General features: G+C 32.1%; 4 protein-coding genes across 6 annotated transcripts; 2 read left to right on the top strand and 2 right to left on the bottom strand.

Moving 5' to 3' along the window:
* Positions 1 to 1,088: 1,088 nt before the first annotated feature.
* Positions 1,089 to 7,133, bottom strand: LOC112765150 (uncharacterized). The gene is made up of 16 exons (XM_025811028.3): positions 6,898 to 7,133; positions 6,707 to 6,769; positions 6,394 to 6,548; positions 6,165 to 6,275; positions 5,889 to 5,954; positions 5,417 to 5,500; positions 5,243 to 5,329; positions 4,928 to 5,019; positions 4,551 to 4,611; positions 4,389 to 4,448; positions 4,146 to 4,206; positions 3,966 to 4,073; positions 2,262 to 2,380; positions 2,021 to 2,178; positions 1,834 to 1,930; positions 1,089 to 1,747 (listed from the first exon to the last, which is right to left on the bottom strand). Exons 1-16 carry the CDS (start codon positions 7,043 to 7,045, stop codon positions 1,616 to 1,618), a joined length of 1,602 nt encoding a protein of 533 aa, XP_025666813.1. The 5' UTR covers positions 7,046 to 7,133; the 3' UTR covers positions 1,089 to 1,615.
* Positions 2,526 to 3,891, top strand: LOC112765152 (uncharacterized). Its single transcript, XM_025811029.3, has one exon. It carries the CDS (start codon positions 2,600 to 2,602, stop codon positions 3,443 to 3,445), a length of 846 nt encoding a protein of 281 aa, XP_025666814.1. The 5' UTR covers positions 2,526 to 2,599; the 3' UTR covers positions 3,446 to 3,891.
* Positions 7,134 to 9,092: 1,959 nt separating the features above from the next.
* On the top strand, positions 9,093 to 11,030 carry LOC112764270 (protein NOI4). Of its 2 annotated transcripts, none has more exons than XM_025809828.3 (3): positions 9,093 to 9,289; positions 10,006 to 10,194; positions 10,631 to 11,030. In XM_025809828.3, exons 1-3 carry the CDS (start codon positions 9,284 to 9,286, stop codon positions 10,673 to 10,675), a joined length of 240 nt encoding a protein of 79 aa, XP_025665613.1. In that variant the 5' UTR covers positions 9,093 to 9,283; the 3' UTR covers positions 10,676 to 11,030. The 2 variants fall into 2 exon arrangements, with proteins under 2 accessions (XP_025665613.1, XP_025665615.1); XM_025809830.3 differs by having other exon boundaries at positions 9,096 to 9,289; positions 10,009 to 10,194.
* Positions 11,031 to 11,052: 22 nt separating this feature from the next.
* On the bottom strand, positions 11,053 to 17,278 carry LOC112764269 (cellulose synthase-like protein E1). Of its 2 annotated transcripts, none has more exons than XM_025809827.3 (8): positions 16,609 to 17,278; positions 15,189 to 15,507; positions 14,093 to 14,233; positions 13,859 to 13,993; positions 13,078 to 13,290; positions 12,764 to 12,991; positions 11,957 to 12,304; positions 11,053 to 11,838 (listed from the first exon to the last, which is right to left on the bottom strand). In XM_025809827.3, the coding sequence occupies exons 1-8, from the start codon at positions 16,914 to 16,916 to the stop codon at positions 11,281 to 11,283; spliced, it is 2,250 nt and encodes a 749-aa protein (XP_025665612.1). In that variant the 5' UTR covers positions 16,917 to 17,278; the 3' UTR covers positions 11,053 to 11,280. The 2 variants fall into 2 exon arrangements, with proteins under 2 accessions (XP_025665612.1, XP_072079174.1); XM_072223073.1 differs by having other exon boundaries at positions 15,189 to 15,457; positions 16,609 to 17,169.
* Positions 17,279 to 19,217: the final 1,939 nt, after the last annotated feature.

Here is a 19,217-nt window from a genome sequence, read left to right as displayed (position 1 = left end):
TTATTTTTATCTAATAGAATAGTAATTAGTTGGTTGTCAATATAATTCTTGTGTGTGATCATCTAAGTAGGGATACCTAGGATGACTGGGAAAACATTCTTCCATGGATATAAATTAATTCTACATTTAAACAATTATTTAATTAATTAACAATTGGCATTCTAATATAATATATTTAGTATTATATAAAAATTAAAAATCAAAGCCAACTACTCATTTAAAATGATAAATACTCTTTTCTTAACAAGCAACATAATGATGTCTTTAGATTCAACCAAAATAAATAAATAAATAATAGTAACAATGATGTATGTCAAATTCTGTAAATAAGAAGTTAAAAGTAGATTGAACTTTGACAGTTAGATAATAGTAGTCTAGGTCGCACATAGATGATAGATTAATTACTAATAATTCAGTGGGTGGCTGCTTTGTTTAATTTATATCTGACAATGGGTGGCTGTTCAGTGTTTATTTTGAAACACATTTATTTTTTATTTTTCCGGTATTAAAGATTTGGATGGCTGTCAATGTTACTAATTTCTATGTACATTAAACGGCTGAATTGTAATATTTGACTTTTTGTGGGTTATACAATGTTGCATGTGACATGGCAAATTTGTCCTTTCCAGTTTCCAGGTTATTTTATTTGCATTCCCATTTTGTCCAAACTGCACCTCACTTTTCAAACCATAAATCCTCAGTGCCTAAGATACGAATATAATCTAATTACTGAGTGCTTCCAGTGCTAAAGATACACCTCGAAATGCCAAACAACTTCATGAGACACTATTAATATTAAGAAAATTTGTTACATTTTTAATCAGAGAAAATTTTCAAGTGTGCCGTCGTACTGGTATTTCAGTTATTTTTAACTGTTGATCTTAATTATAAAAAATATATATAATATATATAATTAAGATCAACGGTTAAAAATCACTGATATACCGACATGACGGTACACTTGAAAATCTTTCTTTAATAAGAGAAATGTTTAATAATAATTTTAATAATATTTTTTAGTACAGATTCTTAAATGTACTCGTGATCCCAATGGATTAATCTTTAACTCAATGAGTTGAGAAATTATGGAAAAAATAAAAAAAAAATTGTCTCAAATTCAATTCAAGTTCTAAGTGTGTCAAGTGTGATGAACAATAAAAACACACTGTATCAATATGTCCCTGAAATTATCTACAAAATTGTGGGCTACAACAGCTGCATAACAGTTAGGAAAAAAAAAAATTTACTTGTTAACAGCTACTCAAATTTGCTTCAATCAATTTCCCTAAAGCAGCATAAGTATGTTGATTATTGTCCCTACAAAAATTTCCTGCTCGGATAGAAATCATGATGCTTTGAAAGTATGTTGGAGGAAATTTGAAGCATGGATTGCCATTCAAAACTGCAAGTATGTTGTTAAGGATTACCAGCCTGATGAAACTGAAGTTGCAGACATCTTGGATATAAATTTTTTTCATGGATGAGAAATCAGAAAGTCTGCCCTGGATTTGTAAAGAGACGGACCGCGGCCGCAGCAACTCAGCCGCTCTGTTTTCCTTTGAATGCCACCCGAAATGGGGGACAGTCGCCGAGGGTCAGTTTCCCTAGTTGATTTTTAGGAAGCGCGCACCAATCGAGCAGCAAAGGAGCCATCGAGCGAATGCTTTACCGGGTTAGAAAAATAGAAACCACTGTCCGTCACAAAATCAGGTGGAACAAATCTGTCCACAGGATCAATGCGAAATTCCTGAAAAATTCAGATAAAGATCGATTAGCACTTCAGAAAAATTGAGAGTAGAAGCCATAGTACAAGAATTTTATGATAACGGTTACCGCATGTCTAAGAAGAAATGCTGCTACCCTCTCCTCATTCTCTTCAGGATCTATGGAGCATGTACTATAAACTAATACTCCACCAGGTTTTACCAATCTACACTTGTGGAAAAGAAGAATTATCAAGTTTTTGATGTTCATAAATCATAATAAACAAAGGGAACACCGAAAAGAATCTTGGCCTTACTTGGCCGCCGCGTCGAGGAGCTCGTCCTGTAATTTCTTCAGCTCTTCCATATCTTCCAGCTTCCGGTTCCATCGCAAATCCGCTCTCTTCGAAAGAACACCGAGCCCAGAGCATGGAGCATCCAACAAAACTTTGTTACTCTTTAGCGCTTCACCATCCTGGATAATCCAAAACAAACAAAACATATTAGAAAGAAACAATTCCTCCGATTCCAACGTGATAACGGCGCGATACAACGTACCGTCAACACGCAAAGATCGGCGTGGACGGTGGTAACAACGCCGTCTACTTGGTGCAACTTTGCTGTCTCTTTGAGAATCCTCAATCTGCCACGATTTACATCAACTGCAAATACCAAACCTGCAAAACACAAATCGTTAGTTGCGTGCAATGCAAGTTTTAAACAAACTAAGCAAGAAACTATTAGTTTTGTGGCTTAATTTTTTAGGCGGAATAAATAATTGACAATAGATAAATAGTAATATTTTGTTTTCTTTGCAAGTTGGCAACTTGCTTCAAAGAAATGAAAGCTCAGTCACTTCGAATATAAAAAGGGATTCAAAAATAAAAAACCCTAAAATGAAGAACGAAAGCGCAATGGCGACTCAGGAAGATGACGATGACGAAATAAACCCCTTCACCACCGTCCTAAACGACCAAGACCACCACGAACAACAACCTAACAGCTTAACAACCGTACACGACGGCGCACCGGAGCAACAGAGCTACTCACTCCGTTCGATCGAGTCAACGGTCGTGATTCGCCAGCTCCCTTCCGAGGGACTCTCCTTCCAGCTCTGGCCCGCCGCCACCGCACTCATCTCTCTTCTTGATAGCTACCGTTCCAGCCCTTCCACCAGCCCCCTCTCCGCTGCTTTCTCCGGCAGCCAGCGCCAGCTCAGGATCCTCGAGCTAGGCTCCGGCACAGGAATCGTCGGAATCGTCGCCGCCGCCACGCTCGGCGGCAATGTGATCATCACGGACCTTCCTCACGTCGTTCCGAATCTCCAATTCAACACAGACGCCAACAAAGAAGTTGTTACGTCCAATGGCGGCGCCGTAACTGTCGCGGCGCTGAGATGGGGAAATGTTGATGACGTGGCAGAGATAGGGCGCGATTTCGACGTTGTTCTGGCTTCGGATGTGGTTTATCACGACCACCTGTACGAACCGCTCCTCGAAACGCTGCGTTTTTTGTTGTTAGGGTTTGAGGAGGAGAAAGAGATGAAGAAGAAGGAGAAGGAGACGGTGTTTGTGATGGCTCACATGAAGAGGTGGAAGAAGGAATCGGCGTTCTTCAAGAAAGCGAAGAAGCTCTTCAACGTTGACGTTTTGCACACTTGTGCTCCCTCCGATGGTGCTAGGGTTGGTGTTCTTGTTTACCGCTTTGTTCCCAAGGGTTTGATTGCTCCTTCAGAAGTGTGAAGTTTCAACCATAATTCCATGTTTCATTTCAAAGTTTCATATTTTTGGTATAGCTTCTGCAACTGTTGATTAAGTTCAACTTTAGCTTCTTTTTTTACTTTGTTTGAAGGTGGTTAAGCATTTAGTTCAAATTTCTTGAAATAGCTCTGGTAGCTTTTGATGTTTGTTTCTCCAATTGATGAAGCTTGATATTGGTCAAATTCTGCTTAGTGGTTGAACTGTATTAGTCTTTGGCATTTGATAATTTGTTGAGGAAGCAACTGTATTAGTCTTCTCAAATCAGATTCTTCCTTTGTGGGGTTAGTTAGAAATGTTAACAGAGATTAGTAACTGAGTTGTGATTGGCTGATTGGTTATAGTTTTGTTGGTGTATAAAAGATCTATTGTATCAAATTGTATTCACCTTTTACTGTTCTCTCAATATATAACCTCTGGTTTTGTCTCAATTCTCAAAATTCTGTGATGGCCACCATGGTTCTCACCAAAATATAAAGTGGATTAAGGAGGAGGAGTAATTTACCTTGGCCACATAAACGAGAGGCCATGTATAAGGTCTTTCCACCAGGAGCAGCACAGCAATCAATCACAGTTTCACCCGGCTGAGGATCCACAATAGAGACTACCAGACCTGAAATCATCAATCTGTGAGTTTCATCCCTCACTAAGTAGAGTCTGCTACATGAAAAGATGAAAACCAGACCTGCACTTTCATCTTGAACTGAACATAACCCTTTTCTGAGTAATCCGGCATGAATTACAGTCTGAAATATGAAAGTACAAATATTCAGTAACATAATCTAGGCATGCTAAAACTCTCACAATTGATAATGTAAATCAGAAGTTATATACAGATAGAGTATTAGAGTTCAGTCTCCACCATGCAATTAACAACATTCACATATGAAAATAGTCATATAATCAACTCATCTCCTCACTGTCATACCTGCAATCCGGTTTTGACGCGAACAAATTCATCCAAATGTGGTGAAACACTGTATGGGACCTGAAGTTTAAGAAAAGGAAGAAAAGACCAGATTATCCATGGAAGAAAAGGTAAAATGCAAAAGGAAAGGATTGTGCATACAAGAAAAATTATCAGTACTACCTTCAATGCATTAAGCTGCATCACAAGGTCATCTCTCGAAAAACCTCTTGCCTGGTTTGCTCTGAGACAAACACAAAATATATAGCTTCAGTTTTCATTTTCTGTGTTGTTGATAGAAACCGGTTTGGCTTTTGATTTTCACTGCTTAATTCCTTATTCCTAATTGCTGCTGGCCTGCTGCCTATAAGTACTAGGGTTAGTTAGTTTTTTGAGGCAGTTAGAGAAAAATCTGCAAGTCTGTTAGTTCAGGAGAGAAAAACTCTCTCAACAGTTAGTTAGATCCCCTAATTCTGCTAGTCCCTTGAACCTATCAGTTATACACTTATATGGTGCTTTATAAGGAACAAAGGAAAAAAGGAAGCAACATATTTACTTGCCTTAAGCTGAAACTGGGTTCACTGTTGTTCCATTTCATCAATTTAATGGTTTCTTCCTGGCCAAGATATTTTGTCCATCTCCTTACCATCCACTACAAACAAGAAATTAGAAAATATTCAATGTTTATCGTTATAAGTTTGACATATGACAATGTTTCTGCTACTCTTCATAGTGTTAGTTTAATCAAGTTGTATTTTTCTGACACTGGTGCCAACTAAAGAATTGGTTTATTCCTTATTCGTTACTGATTCTTAATTCTGGCCTATCATGAAGTTATAACTGGCACAAAAAAGACATGTCAGTTACACACTAACAACTGGGTGTGAGTATAGAGTTGCTAGAGCACGGGCTTGGGCACGATCATCACCCTCCACTCTGGGCAAAGGAAGAACCTCATCTTCCTGCAAGCCAAACAACAATAATGGAGTTTATAAACTCTTCATGGTTTCTCCACTCATAGAGTTTATGAAATTTGTGAAAAGGAAAACCTTGAGTGCAACTAGCTTTCGGAGGATTCCGTTGACCATGTTGCCGGCACCAGGTCTAAGCGCAACTTTGGCAAGCCTAACATTCTGCATTTCCATTCGGTATATCAAAATTTAATGAAGAAAAGGTTGGACTTTGAAAAACAATTATTGTCACTTAATAATAATAAATAATAATGCAAGAACAGCTGTCTCCTAACACCTGTATCAAACTTAAAATTTAATGAAGCCATACCAGACTTTACTGTTACAAATGAATTCTTCCTAACATAAGAAATTGAAGTTGAATTTTATACCAAGAATCAACAATTTATCATAAGACAAATAATCTCTAATGGCTGTAAACAACATAAAAGATAAATAGATAAATTCAACAGATGATAATTCTTTCTGTCTGATACTGCTTGAGCTTCAAGCAACATCAACCCAATCTATTTACCTGGAAACAAGGGATCAAATGAACAGAAAGACATACCTCATCTACAACAGCATATGGCGGCATATCTAATTTGACAATCTCATAGAATCCTATTCTTAGAATCTGAAACAGACAATGCAATAAGGCCTCAGATCAATAAATGTTTGAGTACACCAGCCATCTTTGCTGCAAAACTTTCACCTACAAACTCTATATTGAGAAATGCCAAACTAAAACAATGGTCAAGGTTTTTCTTTAGTAGGATTTACTCAGTTGAAGACTCATGGTGCAAACATGCTCATAAGAAATATGTGACAGAACATTTTTTATCACCTGTAAGAGAAGAGGTTCCATACTAGATATATCTTTATCATGACAAAGTGAACTGATCAGATGATCAAGATATCTTCTCCAACGAATTGTGCCGCCAACAATGTCAGTAACCTATGTAATTTAAAAATTAAATAAGAATCAAAGTCCAAAATACTTCAATTTCAAGCCTAACCATTGACCACAACATGAAAATTTTAAGAGTACAGCAGAGAATGGTTGAAAGTGATACCAATCTAAGATCATGATGATTCAATTCCCGGGTTCGAAAGCCGAGCGTTCTCTGGACATATCCCATCTCATTCTCGCCAGAACCTTTGCCTTTCTCATTGAGAAGGTCAGCAAAAGCACCACCAAGCTCTATCCTCATCAATCTCACAGCTGAGACTGCAACATTATAGTAGCCAAAAAAAACAGCAAAAAATTGATAAGAGAACAAGAAGAAAACACCATAAACCAATTCTGATGCAGGGTTCAAACTGAAGGCACCCCATTAGCCAAATTCTGATGGTAACAATAACATAGATAGTAAAATGAGTATATACCAGCTCTGTGAGGAGAAACCTCTGAATTCAGCTTCTGGGTTTTGAGCAAGCGACTGGAACCACCTGAAAGTTTCAATTTTTAATCTTGGGTCATTGTAATTGAGCTGGTAGAATAATAGCAGAAGCAGTGAAAGCATCAATCAAGTTTTTTTTTTTTTTTTTTTTCGTCTTTATGGTTAATAGTTAATTACCTTTGCCGGTGGCAGGAATGGATACGTTGGAGCTTCGAGTTCTTTGTGGAAGCTTCAGTGAAGGTTCGGAAGAAGAAGAAGAAGAAGAAGGTGAGAATTTTCGGGGTTCTGCAGGGAGAGACAAACGCAGGTACAGCACTTGCGCCATGTTTTCGCTTCGTTCTTTCGAATCGTTATGTTTTTTGGATTATGATATGTTGTAAAGATATTTTTTCATGGGATCCCGCTAAAGAGACAATGGACTATTTGTCCGACTATTTTTCATTGGGGTTCACCAAGGTTCGAATTTTTGACCTTTTAAATCTAGCGCTCTAATACCATGCATGATACCACTCATCCCAAAAGTTTCAGCTGATGGAAAAAAGTAATACTAATGATTATATCTCTAATACTCTCTAAACTTCTATTGTACACATTATATAAATATTTTATTAGCTCCTCATATTTTCTCTTTTTCATTTTCATTTTTCCTTCTAAAACATCTATTTATCTATTTTATCTACTAATCATCTTAAATTAATACCCCTTAGATATTAATAAAATTAATTCATTCAACATCTTTTAAAACGTTAGTGTAATGCATGAAAGTGATATAAATAAATGAAGTCAAAATTAAAAGATATTATTTCATTAGTTTTTATTATAATTAGTGTATAAAAAATTTATTTAATTAATAACAAATTAATATGCGATAGGGGCATGAGTTTTGAAAGTGTAATGTATGAAAGTGATGTAAATAAAGTCAAAATTAAAATTTTTTAGCAGTTTTATGCTAAAATTTTCGTTTTTCAATTATTTTTCTTTTTTTTTTTAACAAAATATCGATGGTTTTTTTTTTTTTAATATGAAATTTTTATAAGTCAACTATCAATCAATTATATACTTAAATGTGGAATAAGAAGAATAATAGAAAAATTATATAAGCTAGTTAATAGTATTTCCATTTGCATAATTCTATAATTTAGATTTTCCAAAGGACCTTGTAAAGAGGAATAAATGATGAGGAACACACACTCATAACTTTAGGAAAACTTTAAAGCTAAAAAAAAAGGAAGAAGACAACTGGATTGATGCAAGTGTCATTTTGCCATGACTTAAATAAAAGATATATGTGACTTGTGAGAATATATTCCTCTTGACACATGATCAAAGTTTATGGGGTACCACCATAGACAAATTGAGCACTACTACTACTTTTTATCAAACTAATTAATTAAAAAATATAACAATAAGTTGATAACTAAATAAATTGATTGATAAAATAGTTGTGGACATTACATGATTGATGTGGTCATGCTAACAACAATAAAACCTTTCCATATTTTTTTCCTACCGTATCCATCAATTCAGTAAATCAAAAACTATTTTTTTATGAATTTAAATTTTATTTAAGAATTTATTTTAAATTAATAAATTGCTATATATATAAACATGATTTAAACTCCTAACTTTTATTTAAATAAATTAATAAATTAACTATTATACCTACTCCTAACATTAAAGTATTGTTTTTGTCCCAAATATTTGGGGTAAGTTCTATTTGTATCCTTAAGTTTATAAAAGTGATTCAATGTTATCCTACTATCAATTATACTAACAAATCAGATTATATTTTTCAATTATTCTCACTTGGATGTATTCATTCTCAATTAGGTCTCACTTGGATGTGTTCGATTTTAATATTATACCCACAAATAGATTCAATTATGTCCCTAAAAAATGAATCATGTAAATGTTGTAGGAATTAGTTTTAACATTCGATGAGCTATTTTTCAGAGTAGATCATCAATTCTATCACAGACATTTGTATTCTAACTTCAATAAGAGATTTTTAAAATTCAAACTAAAGCGACTATGATGTGTAATTGACGGCAGGATAACATTGAATCACTTTTATAAACGTTAAGGATACAAATAGGACGATTTAAACGTTAGGGACACAAATAGAATTTACCCAAACGTTGGGACAAAAAACGATACTTTACTCTAAAACATTTTTATATAAGCATTAGGAATTTAGGATTATCATTAGCGTTAAGCATAATTAGTAGATAGATTCCATTACTAAACTTTTTCTTTCTGTTTTTTTCTGTTTTACTCAATAGTCTAATACAGCGTTAAAGTCAAACGGAGCCGTTTGGACGCGCCGTCACTGATTCCTTCTTCACAGTGGCATCCGTTTAACACGTTACGCAAACGCCGTTATAACTCAAACACTGCGCCTCCAAAATTTCTTTCACTTAGTCCCAACCATTCTCGCTCTTCTCTCTCTCTCTCTCTCTCAAAAGACGCACACTCTCTTTTCATTTCGTCTCTGAAATTTTCTCGTCTTTTATTTTTCCCACTCTTTTTTCTTTTCCCGGAAAATCTTTCCAATCCGGTATTCATGTCGGTATGTGTTCCTATTTCATTTTTTTTCTTCCTCTTTGGAATTTTCTGATTAGCGTCATTCTAAATTTGTACCGATTATGTTTCTCTTAATCGGTTCTGTTTGCTCTGCTCGATTCCTCGACGATGATTGCGTTTAGCTATTTCTGCTACGATTTCCGTGATTTTGGTTCGATAATCGCTATATTTTTATGATTTTTTTGTAATTTCGATGATTGATTTTGGTGATATGATCTGCGTTTCAATTGTTCGAATTTTAGGTTAAACTCTGTGATGAAACAACAACGGAGTTTAGAAATATCTCAGATCTAAGATCTAAAGAGAAGATAAGGTTAACAATACACTGAACTAAACACTGTTAGGTGGCTTTGCTCTTTATCCAAAGACTATTGATGACTGAACATCTTTTACTGCGGAGTTAGATGATGTAGTTTAGTGCAGAGAGCATTCCTTACCTGGATCTAGGGTTGGGGGAAAGAGAAGAGAGAAAACACACCTCACAGAGAGGGATGAGTTCAATGTATTAACAGTTAGTATAGAAACGAGTTAGATGTGTTAGTTAATTACTTTTAGATTAGTTTCTCTAGTCCCCATAGATAGTTCAAGTTTATGATTAAATCATCAGGTTTAGTTTTGAATTGTGTTGAAAAATGAGAATTAGTTACTTTTGAAGTTTACTAGGGTTTGAATGTTGGTTGACTGAGTTGACTTAATATACAGCAGGAAAAGGGTCAGCCACTACCTAAGTTTGGTGAATGGGATGTTAATGATCCAGCTTCAGCGGAAGGGTACACTGTAATCTTTAACAAAGCTAGGGATGAGAAGAAGACTGGTGGCAAACCTGAGTCACCCGGAAAAGCTGATCCTCATACTGCCAAGCCTGCATTAGATCCCGGCAAAACTGCGAGTGTAAGATGTTCTAAACCTGTGCATGTCTTTAATGTTTTCTATTGTTTAGGATATTTGAGTGGCTGTCTGTGTGTGTATTGTATATAATGCATGTGTATGTATTTCAAATGGATTTAGGAACATTATTAGTTAACAACCTCTGCTCTATGTTGCATTAACTTGTCTTGAATACAAGTATATTTTAGCTAAATAACTTGGCACCTTGATGTATATGAGGTAATAAGGTAATGAAGTAATGAACCTTATCATTCTTGTCTGTCTAGTTTGTTGTTCTAGCTCAGGGATCATTTGTAGACTAACTGAGGAAGGTGTTTCTATTTCTTTGTCCCAAGTTTAGATTGTCAAATGGCAATGTAATCATTGAATAGATGCGTGGTACTTGAATTAATCGTAAGGTATAGCGTGTTAACGTTCTCATGAATGAATTGATTTTCAGAAGAAATGGTTTTGCTGCATACAAAATCCTCCTGCAGAATCATAGTATTGGTTGCTCCTGTCTAAAAGCCTGAACAGAAGAACATGTTTATATCCAACTAGCTCCCAGTGTTTCCAAGATCTGAGCTACAGAGCCATAAATGAATTCTGTTTGAATATAAGTTTATGTACTGTAAAAGTGAGTTGCACTGTGGGGAGAGTTAAGAAAACAGACTATTATGTTATCTGTACGTATCTGTATTGATGTGGTGCCTTATAATTAGGAGCAAAGATTGCTTCCTTTTTTTTCTCTGTCTTGCGCTATGGCCTATAGTGATTGCTTCTCACATTGTATTCCTTGTTGTATAATTTAAACAAATCTTATTTTATCAACAGATTTTATTCCTTTGATTTTCTACAAACCTGATTTGATGCATACCTTACTTTCCTAAATATTCTGTATTATACATAATATAATTATAATCAAAATGGTATTATTGCGTACAATTAGCTAAGAAGATAGCGAATTTCTTTCACCATGGATCTTCTAGTACATCTTTCTAAAGTAAACATTATGCAATTCCTTCAAATGACAATAAGAATCCCGTATTTCATTATGAAATTATTTTATTTTTCTTCCACATAAAAGACAAATGCACACATTACAATAATTTAATCTTTCAACATGTTGAAGAGGATGCATGTGCTTAGAGCCAATACTGTTGATTTAATGGCAATAGAGCTTGGCAATCTGCCCTTATCCTTCCTTAAGAAAAGTCCTTGGTATATAGGAATATTGATAAGTACCAAGAACCCACACAACAGAATTTGCAAGGACATTTTCTTATAAGTTTCAAACCAGTCTTCACTAAGGGCTAACTCCTTCAAAATGCCAAGTAAACAGAACAAATTGAGCAATGCAAGTGTTGCCAATACAGTGAACAATGGAGAAGCTGCTCCAAACTCCATGACTTGTTTCTCGTATCGTTCGGAAACATCTTCCTCCATGACCTTAGCTGTGACTGTAAAGGGAGAATCTGGAAGGCCAAATAACTTGGAGATGCTGTCTATGAGAGCAAATAGGTAAGAGCTTGTTCCCTTGTACAGCACCATCCTTAGGTCATTCCACCAACCTTGGATTGTGCTTCCAAATAACACAAACTCCAACAAACTGCGACCACTTTCACCCACTATTACATATGCAAAAGGTATGAACCATATGCTAGACATCTGATCAGCACAAGAAATGTATTCAGTGTATAAGACAAATGAGTACATAAAACATTCTTTATTATGAAGTTATACAACAAAAACGCAATTGCAAGATACTTCTAAATAATCACATTACCTTTGGAAACAAGGGAATGCCTCTAAGGAGATAGAGTGAAGGGATGATGGAGTAATATAGCTTTGATAAGGAGGTGAGTGCCCAACAATTGCAGTAAGAATATCCCAATTGGTGGCCTAAGCTGATCCTTCCATGGCCATATAATGCTGGGCAATGCTCAGAAAGAAGAATTTGAACTTGTCCTTCAGCCCATCTCTTGTGCTGAACAAGTGCTTGAAGCAAGGTGGTTGGAGCAACACCATAGAAAGCCTTCCTTGGTGGGCTATAGTACACTGATTTCCATCCTTGCAAATGTATACACAATCCTGTCATCACATCCTCCACTAGACACCCATATCTCACACCCATCTACATTTGGAATGAACCATTATTCATTAATTTGTAGTATGCATATTAAGAAATCTTGGTTTTCTTAAAAATTTCAATTATTTTTTCAAATAATTATGCTACAGGTACATAAAAAATCAACCATCAATAAACCACTTCATATAAAAATATATATTTTTGACATCTCATAATTTTTTTACTATACTACTGTAAACAAGTTTGATTATTCATCTATTACAAGTTTGATTTTACTATAACATGTGAAACATATATTTATACACAAAAATTATAACGACTGATTTAGTGGTTAATTTTTTGTATAGGTATAGCATTTTTATTTTTCAAATCATACGATATTTTACCAACTTTTATACGCGTGCATATGAATATATCAGAATAAACTTCTTCTCATATATGAAATTTTCATTTTATAAATAGGGATTTTGTTCAACTAAAAAAGGATATGGAGATATAAGGCACCTCTTTTCCCCATAGTGTGTTTTCCTCATAGGTGCAACTTGCTAGAGCCTTTGATTTTACTTCTAATTCATGCAAGTTTTCTTCTATAGAATGGTCTCTCTCACTCTTTAATAAGTCATTCTTGTATCCAACACTAAACTTCATCCCACTTAGAGCATCTCTCCTATGAAAGCAGCATGTTCCAATATAGAAAGGGCCACCATAACCATCCGCACCATGCATCTCCACCTTCATATAGTAGTAGAATAATCATCAATACAAGTTTGAATATTTCTCAATTCATTATATTGGTGAAGATGAAGGGGATGGCTCACATCAACAATTGATAATAGAGTGCTGCTGTATATGTCATGCTTGAGAATGTTCTCAAAAGTCTGAGGGAACTGCACAAAAGCAATTTCATGGCCTTTTTCTTCATCCATCAAAAAGCAAAGAGCATCTCGCACTGATTCTGAACTGTTTGAGTACATGTCACAATCTACATTTAAAATGATCTTCGCATTGCTAATCACTGATGACACCCTTAGCTACAATTAATTAATTAGGTGCAACATAAGAAGAATTAATATAATGTTTCATTAATGAAATTGGTATAATTTATACTAATGCAGCATATATATTATATATGGATAAAGTATACTTTTTGTCCCTAATATTTACGATTGTTTTCAAAAATATCCCTAACGTTTAATCTTATTCAATTTTGTATTTAACGTTTTTGATTAATTTAATTTTGTTCCTAACGTTTTCGATTTGTGTCAAAATTACCTTTAGAAATTTTTAATTTTGTTCCTAACATTTTATATGAAATTAATGTTAAGAGATAATTTTGATACAAATCAAAAATTTAAGGACAAAATTAAACGTAACTAAATTTTAGGAATATTTTTGAAGAAAATCGCAAATTTTAAAGACAAAAAACATATTTTATCCTAGTATGTATTAATAAAACTAGCACTTAATTATTATGCAAACAAATAACTAATCGTGTATTACTATATCAATAAAAGTAACTAATTTTTAAAATTACTATTCAAAAAATTATCCGCATGAATTTTATTAGATGACTGTGAAATTATGATAAAACATGTATACCAAGGAGTTCATGGCTCCAGCTTTGAAATTGTGATGATGTTGGGGTCTCTTCTCACGAGCCAAATACACAAGAGTTGGCAAATAATTCCCATTTTCATCTTTAGAATTATGCGGCTCTTTTTTATGCAGTATTATCTGTTATCATAACAATATCAAATTAATTAATTAATATATATGATCACCTAATTAATTGATAGAAAAAGTTGTATAATAATTAATGTTACTATATTATACTTGAAGAATTGTGTCATGGTCACGTCGAGAAGAATATGAATCCCACTGAGAAAATCCTCTATGCTTCGAGCGTTCTTCACTCGCAACTCTTCCTAACTTAGTTGCATCTTCAATTCTGTTTTTCATCTCATCGTATAATTTCTATACCATTAAATATATATGAACACAAAATTGTCTTGTCAAAAGTAAGTACATCATGACATTATACTAAAATTTAATTTTTCTATAGCTTTAATGATAATTTATATATTAAATATGGTTCGTTCTTTAAATTTAGAGAAAATGATAAAGATATCCCTGACCTTTTATCCTGTAGACATTTTTGTCCCTAACCATTGAAAAATACTTTTAAGTCCCTGACCTTCACAAAATTTGGACAGATCAATCCCTCCGTCCAAATGCCTCCGTCAGGGATCGATCCGTCTAAGTTTTGTGAAGGTCAGGGATTTAAAAGTATTTTTCAATGGTCATGGACGAAAATGTCCGCGGAGCAAAAGGTTAGGGACCTATTTATCATTTTCTCTTAAATTTATCTTATGAAAAAATTTATCAATTAAATTAGTCATTTAAAAATTATAAATTAATCATTTTTATTCTTCAGTTACTCAATGAATAATTTTCGTAAACGATTAATGGCATGGAATATTAATTCATATCATAACATGACACCTAATATATTTAATTAGACCAAAACAAATAATTTATAAAAATTTATTAATTTAGTGTCCTTAGGTTGTATTACAATTAAGGATTATTTTTTTATGGGATACAATTAAGGATTATATAATTAAAAAATAGACTAAATTGATAAATTTTCATAAACATATTTATACAGAATATACAATTAGACATGTCAGATCACAGGTGTCATGTATACTAGTTATCATCAGTTAATGTTTTATATCATCAATTATTGACAGAAATTATTAATTAAGTGACAGAAAAACAAAAATAATTAATTTGTAATATTTGAAAGACTAATTAAAACTGATAAAAAATTTTAAGAATGAATTTAGAGAATGATACATTTTTTAGAAACTAATTTCACTATTCACCCAAGAATATATATATACACATTAAAGTTACATGATTATACCTTAATGTTTGCGAATTCTTTAGTAGCATGATTATGGTGAAGAAGGATATTATTAAAATAAGCAGCTGGAGAGGTAGGTTGAACATTGAATTTCTTGCAGAAAGGTAACCAATGCTTGGCAAAGAGAGAAGCCTCCAAAAGAGCATAGAAAGTGAGATCAGAAGCAGCATCATCAGAGAGATAAACACTCAGCTTCTCAGAAGGATAGTCATAAGCCATAAGAGACAAGACTGTGTTGATCACCATTATTGGTGGCTCAATATCTGGATCTGCTGTGCACACAAATATGTCCACTTTTGGTAACTTGCTTTCTTCATATCTGTTATTTAATTTACACCATTAATTATAATTATTATATTATCTACTCCTATATATTTTTATTATTCAAGTTTTATTATACTTTGATATATGTATTGATAGATCTTTTTATGTGGGTGGCTTTTGTCATTCTTCTCTCTTTGATCAATAGTAAAATTTAGTTATACAACAAAAACCTCTATATATAAACTAAAATTCAACCACTGAATAAATTATTATATATTTATTTATTAATTCATATATTATTAAAATAATCAAACTTAACTTATTATAATAAAATAATTAAACCTGCAATAAACAAATAATCAAATTAAATTTGTTTTTAATGATATATTTTTAACTATAAAATATTAAATATATATTTTTATACATAATAATTAATTGATTATTGATGTTTAGTATACAGGTAATACTATATGAAAAAGTATAAGTAACCAACAATATTTTTAAATAATGTGTGAACAATGTGAATTAATAGGCTTAAAAAAGTAAATTAATCTTAAATTTAATTAGTAGCATTAAATTAGGATATAATGTACTTTTATTTAATTGGTGATTGTTCATATTATTCAACATAATCATTATTTACCTAGCCCTCCCCATACTATATATATATATATATATATATATACAAGTGATACACTCACTTAATAATAAGAGAGGAGTCATGCTGAAAAGGTCATAATGTCAAAGATGTTAAAAGGACTAATAACGTGAACGGTAATAATAAGAAGGACAAAAAAAATTATTTAAAAAATTTAAATTATTATAAAATATATTAAATAAAATTAAAAATAATAAGTTTTGACAATTTTTTATTAATATTTTTTGTTATTAAATATTTTTTTAGGTGGAAACTCAGGTGCAGTCGACTTTACGTGAAGTTGATACTCAAGAGTCATTAAATGATTTAACTGATTTGATTAAATTTTCATCTAACGGTTCTCAGGTATCAATTTCACATGAAGTCGACTTCATCTTCTTAATGTAAAATGATAGTTGTCAGCAAGTTATAATTCAAATATTATAGTTTTCCTATACTCACCTAAAAGTTGCAAATTAGAATCTTCCAATTTTGGAGAAAAAAAATATAAAATGATACCTTTGAGCGAGTCTCTTTTTGAAGGTTTTCCTAAACACTAAGTTCCACCGGACGGCTTGAGTCAAGACCCAGTAGAGGCCGAACCACAGCTCCGCCGCGAGCAACCCGAGCCAAGTCCATGTCCCATAGTAGTAATCTTCGCCGCCGCCGTGGTTTTCTCCTCCGGTGGGTATGTGGGTCAACCGGTAAGCATAGACAAAGCAGATGGCCACAAACAAAGACACTGAAAACAGCCTATGTAGGAAGCTCCCTCTTGATTTGCTTGTCTCAAACAACGATTCTTCATCATCACTCCTCTTTACAACCATATCTTTCTAATGAGTTTAATTCTATGTTTTTCGAAATATATATAACAATTAATAATAATAACAATAATACTAGTTTTCTTTTCTCAAAATAAAACTTGTTATTATTACAAAACTAATAATAAGCTAGTTAACATATATAGAGTGATGAAAGAATGCAAAGTGTAATCATATATAACTTGTATTATTAGAGGAAGAAATACAGCATATATATATAGTGATACATGAAGAGGCAACAAAGGCTTGCATTGATAAATAGCTAACTTCTTTCGTTGATAGTTACTTTAAAAGAAAAACACAAAGACACTTAAAAAAATAAATAAATAATAATTTTTTTTTTCGGTGATGAGAATAAAGACATTAACGATGTGTTTAACGGAAGAAGAGCACTTTAATAAAGATATTAAAAATGTCTTTTTTTTTTTTAGACGTTTACATGTGTCATGTTATTATTGGATATTTTTATTAAACTGGTTAATAATTTATTTTTTTAATAAACTATAACAAAATCGGTTTATTATAGCAATAATAATAAACCCAATTGTTTGTATTATAATTATTAGACCTGATTTGATCCGATCAAATTACACAATCTAAATAAAATATCTTTAAACTTTTTTATAAAAAGACAAATATATCCCTGATTTTTTATTTTGTAGACATTTAAATTCCGAAAAAATTAAAAATACAATTAAATCTCTGAAAAAAATAGGTTTATTGTTATTGTTATAAAAAAATTAATTTTATTCTAATTTGTTAAGAAATTTAAAATAACCGGTTCATTAATACGTCCAATAATAATGCGAAACGTAAGCGTCTTTAAAAAAAGACATTTTAAGCGTCATTATGAGAGTATCCCCTTAATGGAAATGTAAAATTTAAAAAATATATATAAGGGAAAGAATATAATGAAATTTATAAAAAATATTATAGATAAAATTAAAATAAGTTAAATATTAAAAATATATTTAAAACTTGTTAAGAATATAAAAAAATAAAAATATACTTTATCTAAAAATACAAGTAGAGAATAGGAAACATGTTAAATATCTTTATTTTGAAACAAAAATGAGGGTTTCTGAAGCAATATTATTAGTTGAGAATTTCTTGTTAGAATTATATTATTCTGGTCAAGGAGTTATCTTCTGGTCAAGCAATAATGGTTAAGGTTGTGGCTTGTGAAGGCTTTTTGCACTATATGATTATGATTACAGAGGCCTAAAGACAAAGGTACCATTTTTTCTGTCTTTTTCTTTTTTCTTTTTTTAATGAGGCAATGATGGATAAGTTTAGCTAAACATTGATACCTTTTACATTCAATTTGGATCACATGTAGCATTATTGCCTTATCAACATTATTTAAGATTTTTCTATAAATATATTTTAATTTTTTATAAATTCAATATTTTTGACTTATGCAAATATTTTTTTTAAATAAAGAGATTGGGTTATTGAGTGTGAAATTGTGAATAAATAAATACTAATAATAACAAAACTCTGGCTGCAAAATAAAATATATATTAAGACAATATATATATAAAAATATTATTCGTATACTAAAATTAATTATTAATATATTTGTGTATAAATATATGTGATTTAATTTATTTTTAATACATATTTATATTATATTCTAACATATATTTTATTATATATATATATATATATATATATATATATATAAAATCTCTAATAATAAACTAAAACAAAATTGGAAAGAGATCGACAGAGATTCAAGATTTTTATCAATATTATTGATTGGAACACAATATATACATATATACTACTTCAATATCATTAATTCATTATTGCACATTTCTTTGACTTTAAGCTCTACAATAATTAGAGGATAAAAGTTTCAATGAAGCATGCCAATGAGGCCAATATTTGTAGTATAGTGTTTTTTTTTTTTAATGTTATCTATTGGCAGTTAATTAACTAATTTTCATTGCGGTTTCGCTACGTTACCAACAGCATATCTGCCAACTTCTGCCAACTCTTATTTATAATTGTGTTTTATGGAAGTGTGTTCGTAGATGTGTCTAATAAAAATATCTTTTTTATAACTGTGTTTAATAGAAGTGTCTTTACTCTTTATAGATATATTTTCTGGATGTGTCTCTTTATATATGTATTTAAAATATATTAATTATTAGACACATCCACGATCACACTTCCATGAAACACAATTATAAATAAGAGTTGGCAGATAATATGTTGGTACTCTATACTTTTCCTTTTCATTAGTATATCTTATTAGTCATGTCATTAGGAAAGGTTTTTTTTTTTTTCCAGTGAATTAGA

Source organism: Arachis hypogaea, chromosome 17 (assembly GCF_003086295.3).
Source record: "Arachis hypogaea cultivar Tifrunner chromosome 17, arahy.Tifrunner.gnm2.J5K5, whole genome shotgun sequence".
Classification (NCBI taxonomy): Eukaryota; Viridiplantae; Streptophyta; class Magnoliopsida; order Fabales; family Fabaceae; genus Arachis; species Arachis hypogaea.
The sequence above is the reverse complement of the archived record's forward strand: the minus strand, read 5'-3'. Positions and strand labels throughout refer to the sequence as shown.

Bases quoted from the DNA above. Each gene is read 5' to 3' on its own strand.
- LOC112765152 (XM_025811029.3), top strand. From the start codon at position 2,600: ATGAAGAACGAAAGCGCAATGGCGACTCAGGAAGATGACGATGACGAA.
- LOC112765150 (XM_025811028.3), bottom strand. From the start codon at position 7,045: ATGGCGCAAGTGCTGTACCTGCGTTTGTCTCTCCCTGCAGAACCCCGA. The intron at 6,276-6,393 runs GTATCACTTTCA...TAAATTACATAG, and splicing joins ATCATCATGATCTTAGATTG to GTTACTGACATTGTTGGCGG. The intron at 5,955-6,164 runs GTGATAAAAAAT...TGTCTGTTTCAG, and splicing joins TGGAACCTCTTCTCTTACAG to ATTCTAAGAATAGGATTCTA.
- LOC112764270 (XM_025809828.3), top strand. The intron at 10,195-10,630 runs GTAAGATGTTCT...ATTGATTTTCAG, and splicing joins ATCCCGGCAAAACTGCGAGT to AAGAAATGGTTTTGCTGCAT.
- LOC112764269 (XM_025809827.3), bottom strand. From the start codon at position 16,916: ATGGTTGTAAAGAGGAGTGATGATGAAGAATCGTTGTTTGAGACAAGC. The intron at 14,234-15,188 runs GTATAATCATGT...TTAATGGTATAG, and splicing joins AAGAATTCGCAAACATTAAG to AAATTATACGATGAGATGAA. The intron at 11,839-11,956 runs GTAATGTGATTA...TGTGCTGATCAG, and splicing joins GCATTCCCTTGTTTCCAAAG to ATGTCTAGCATATGGTTCAT.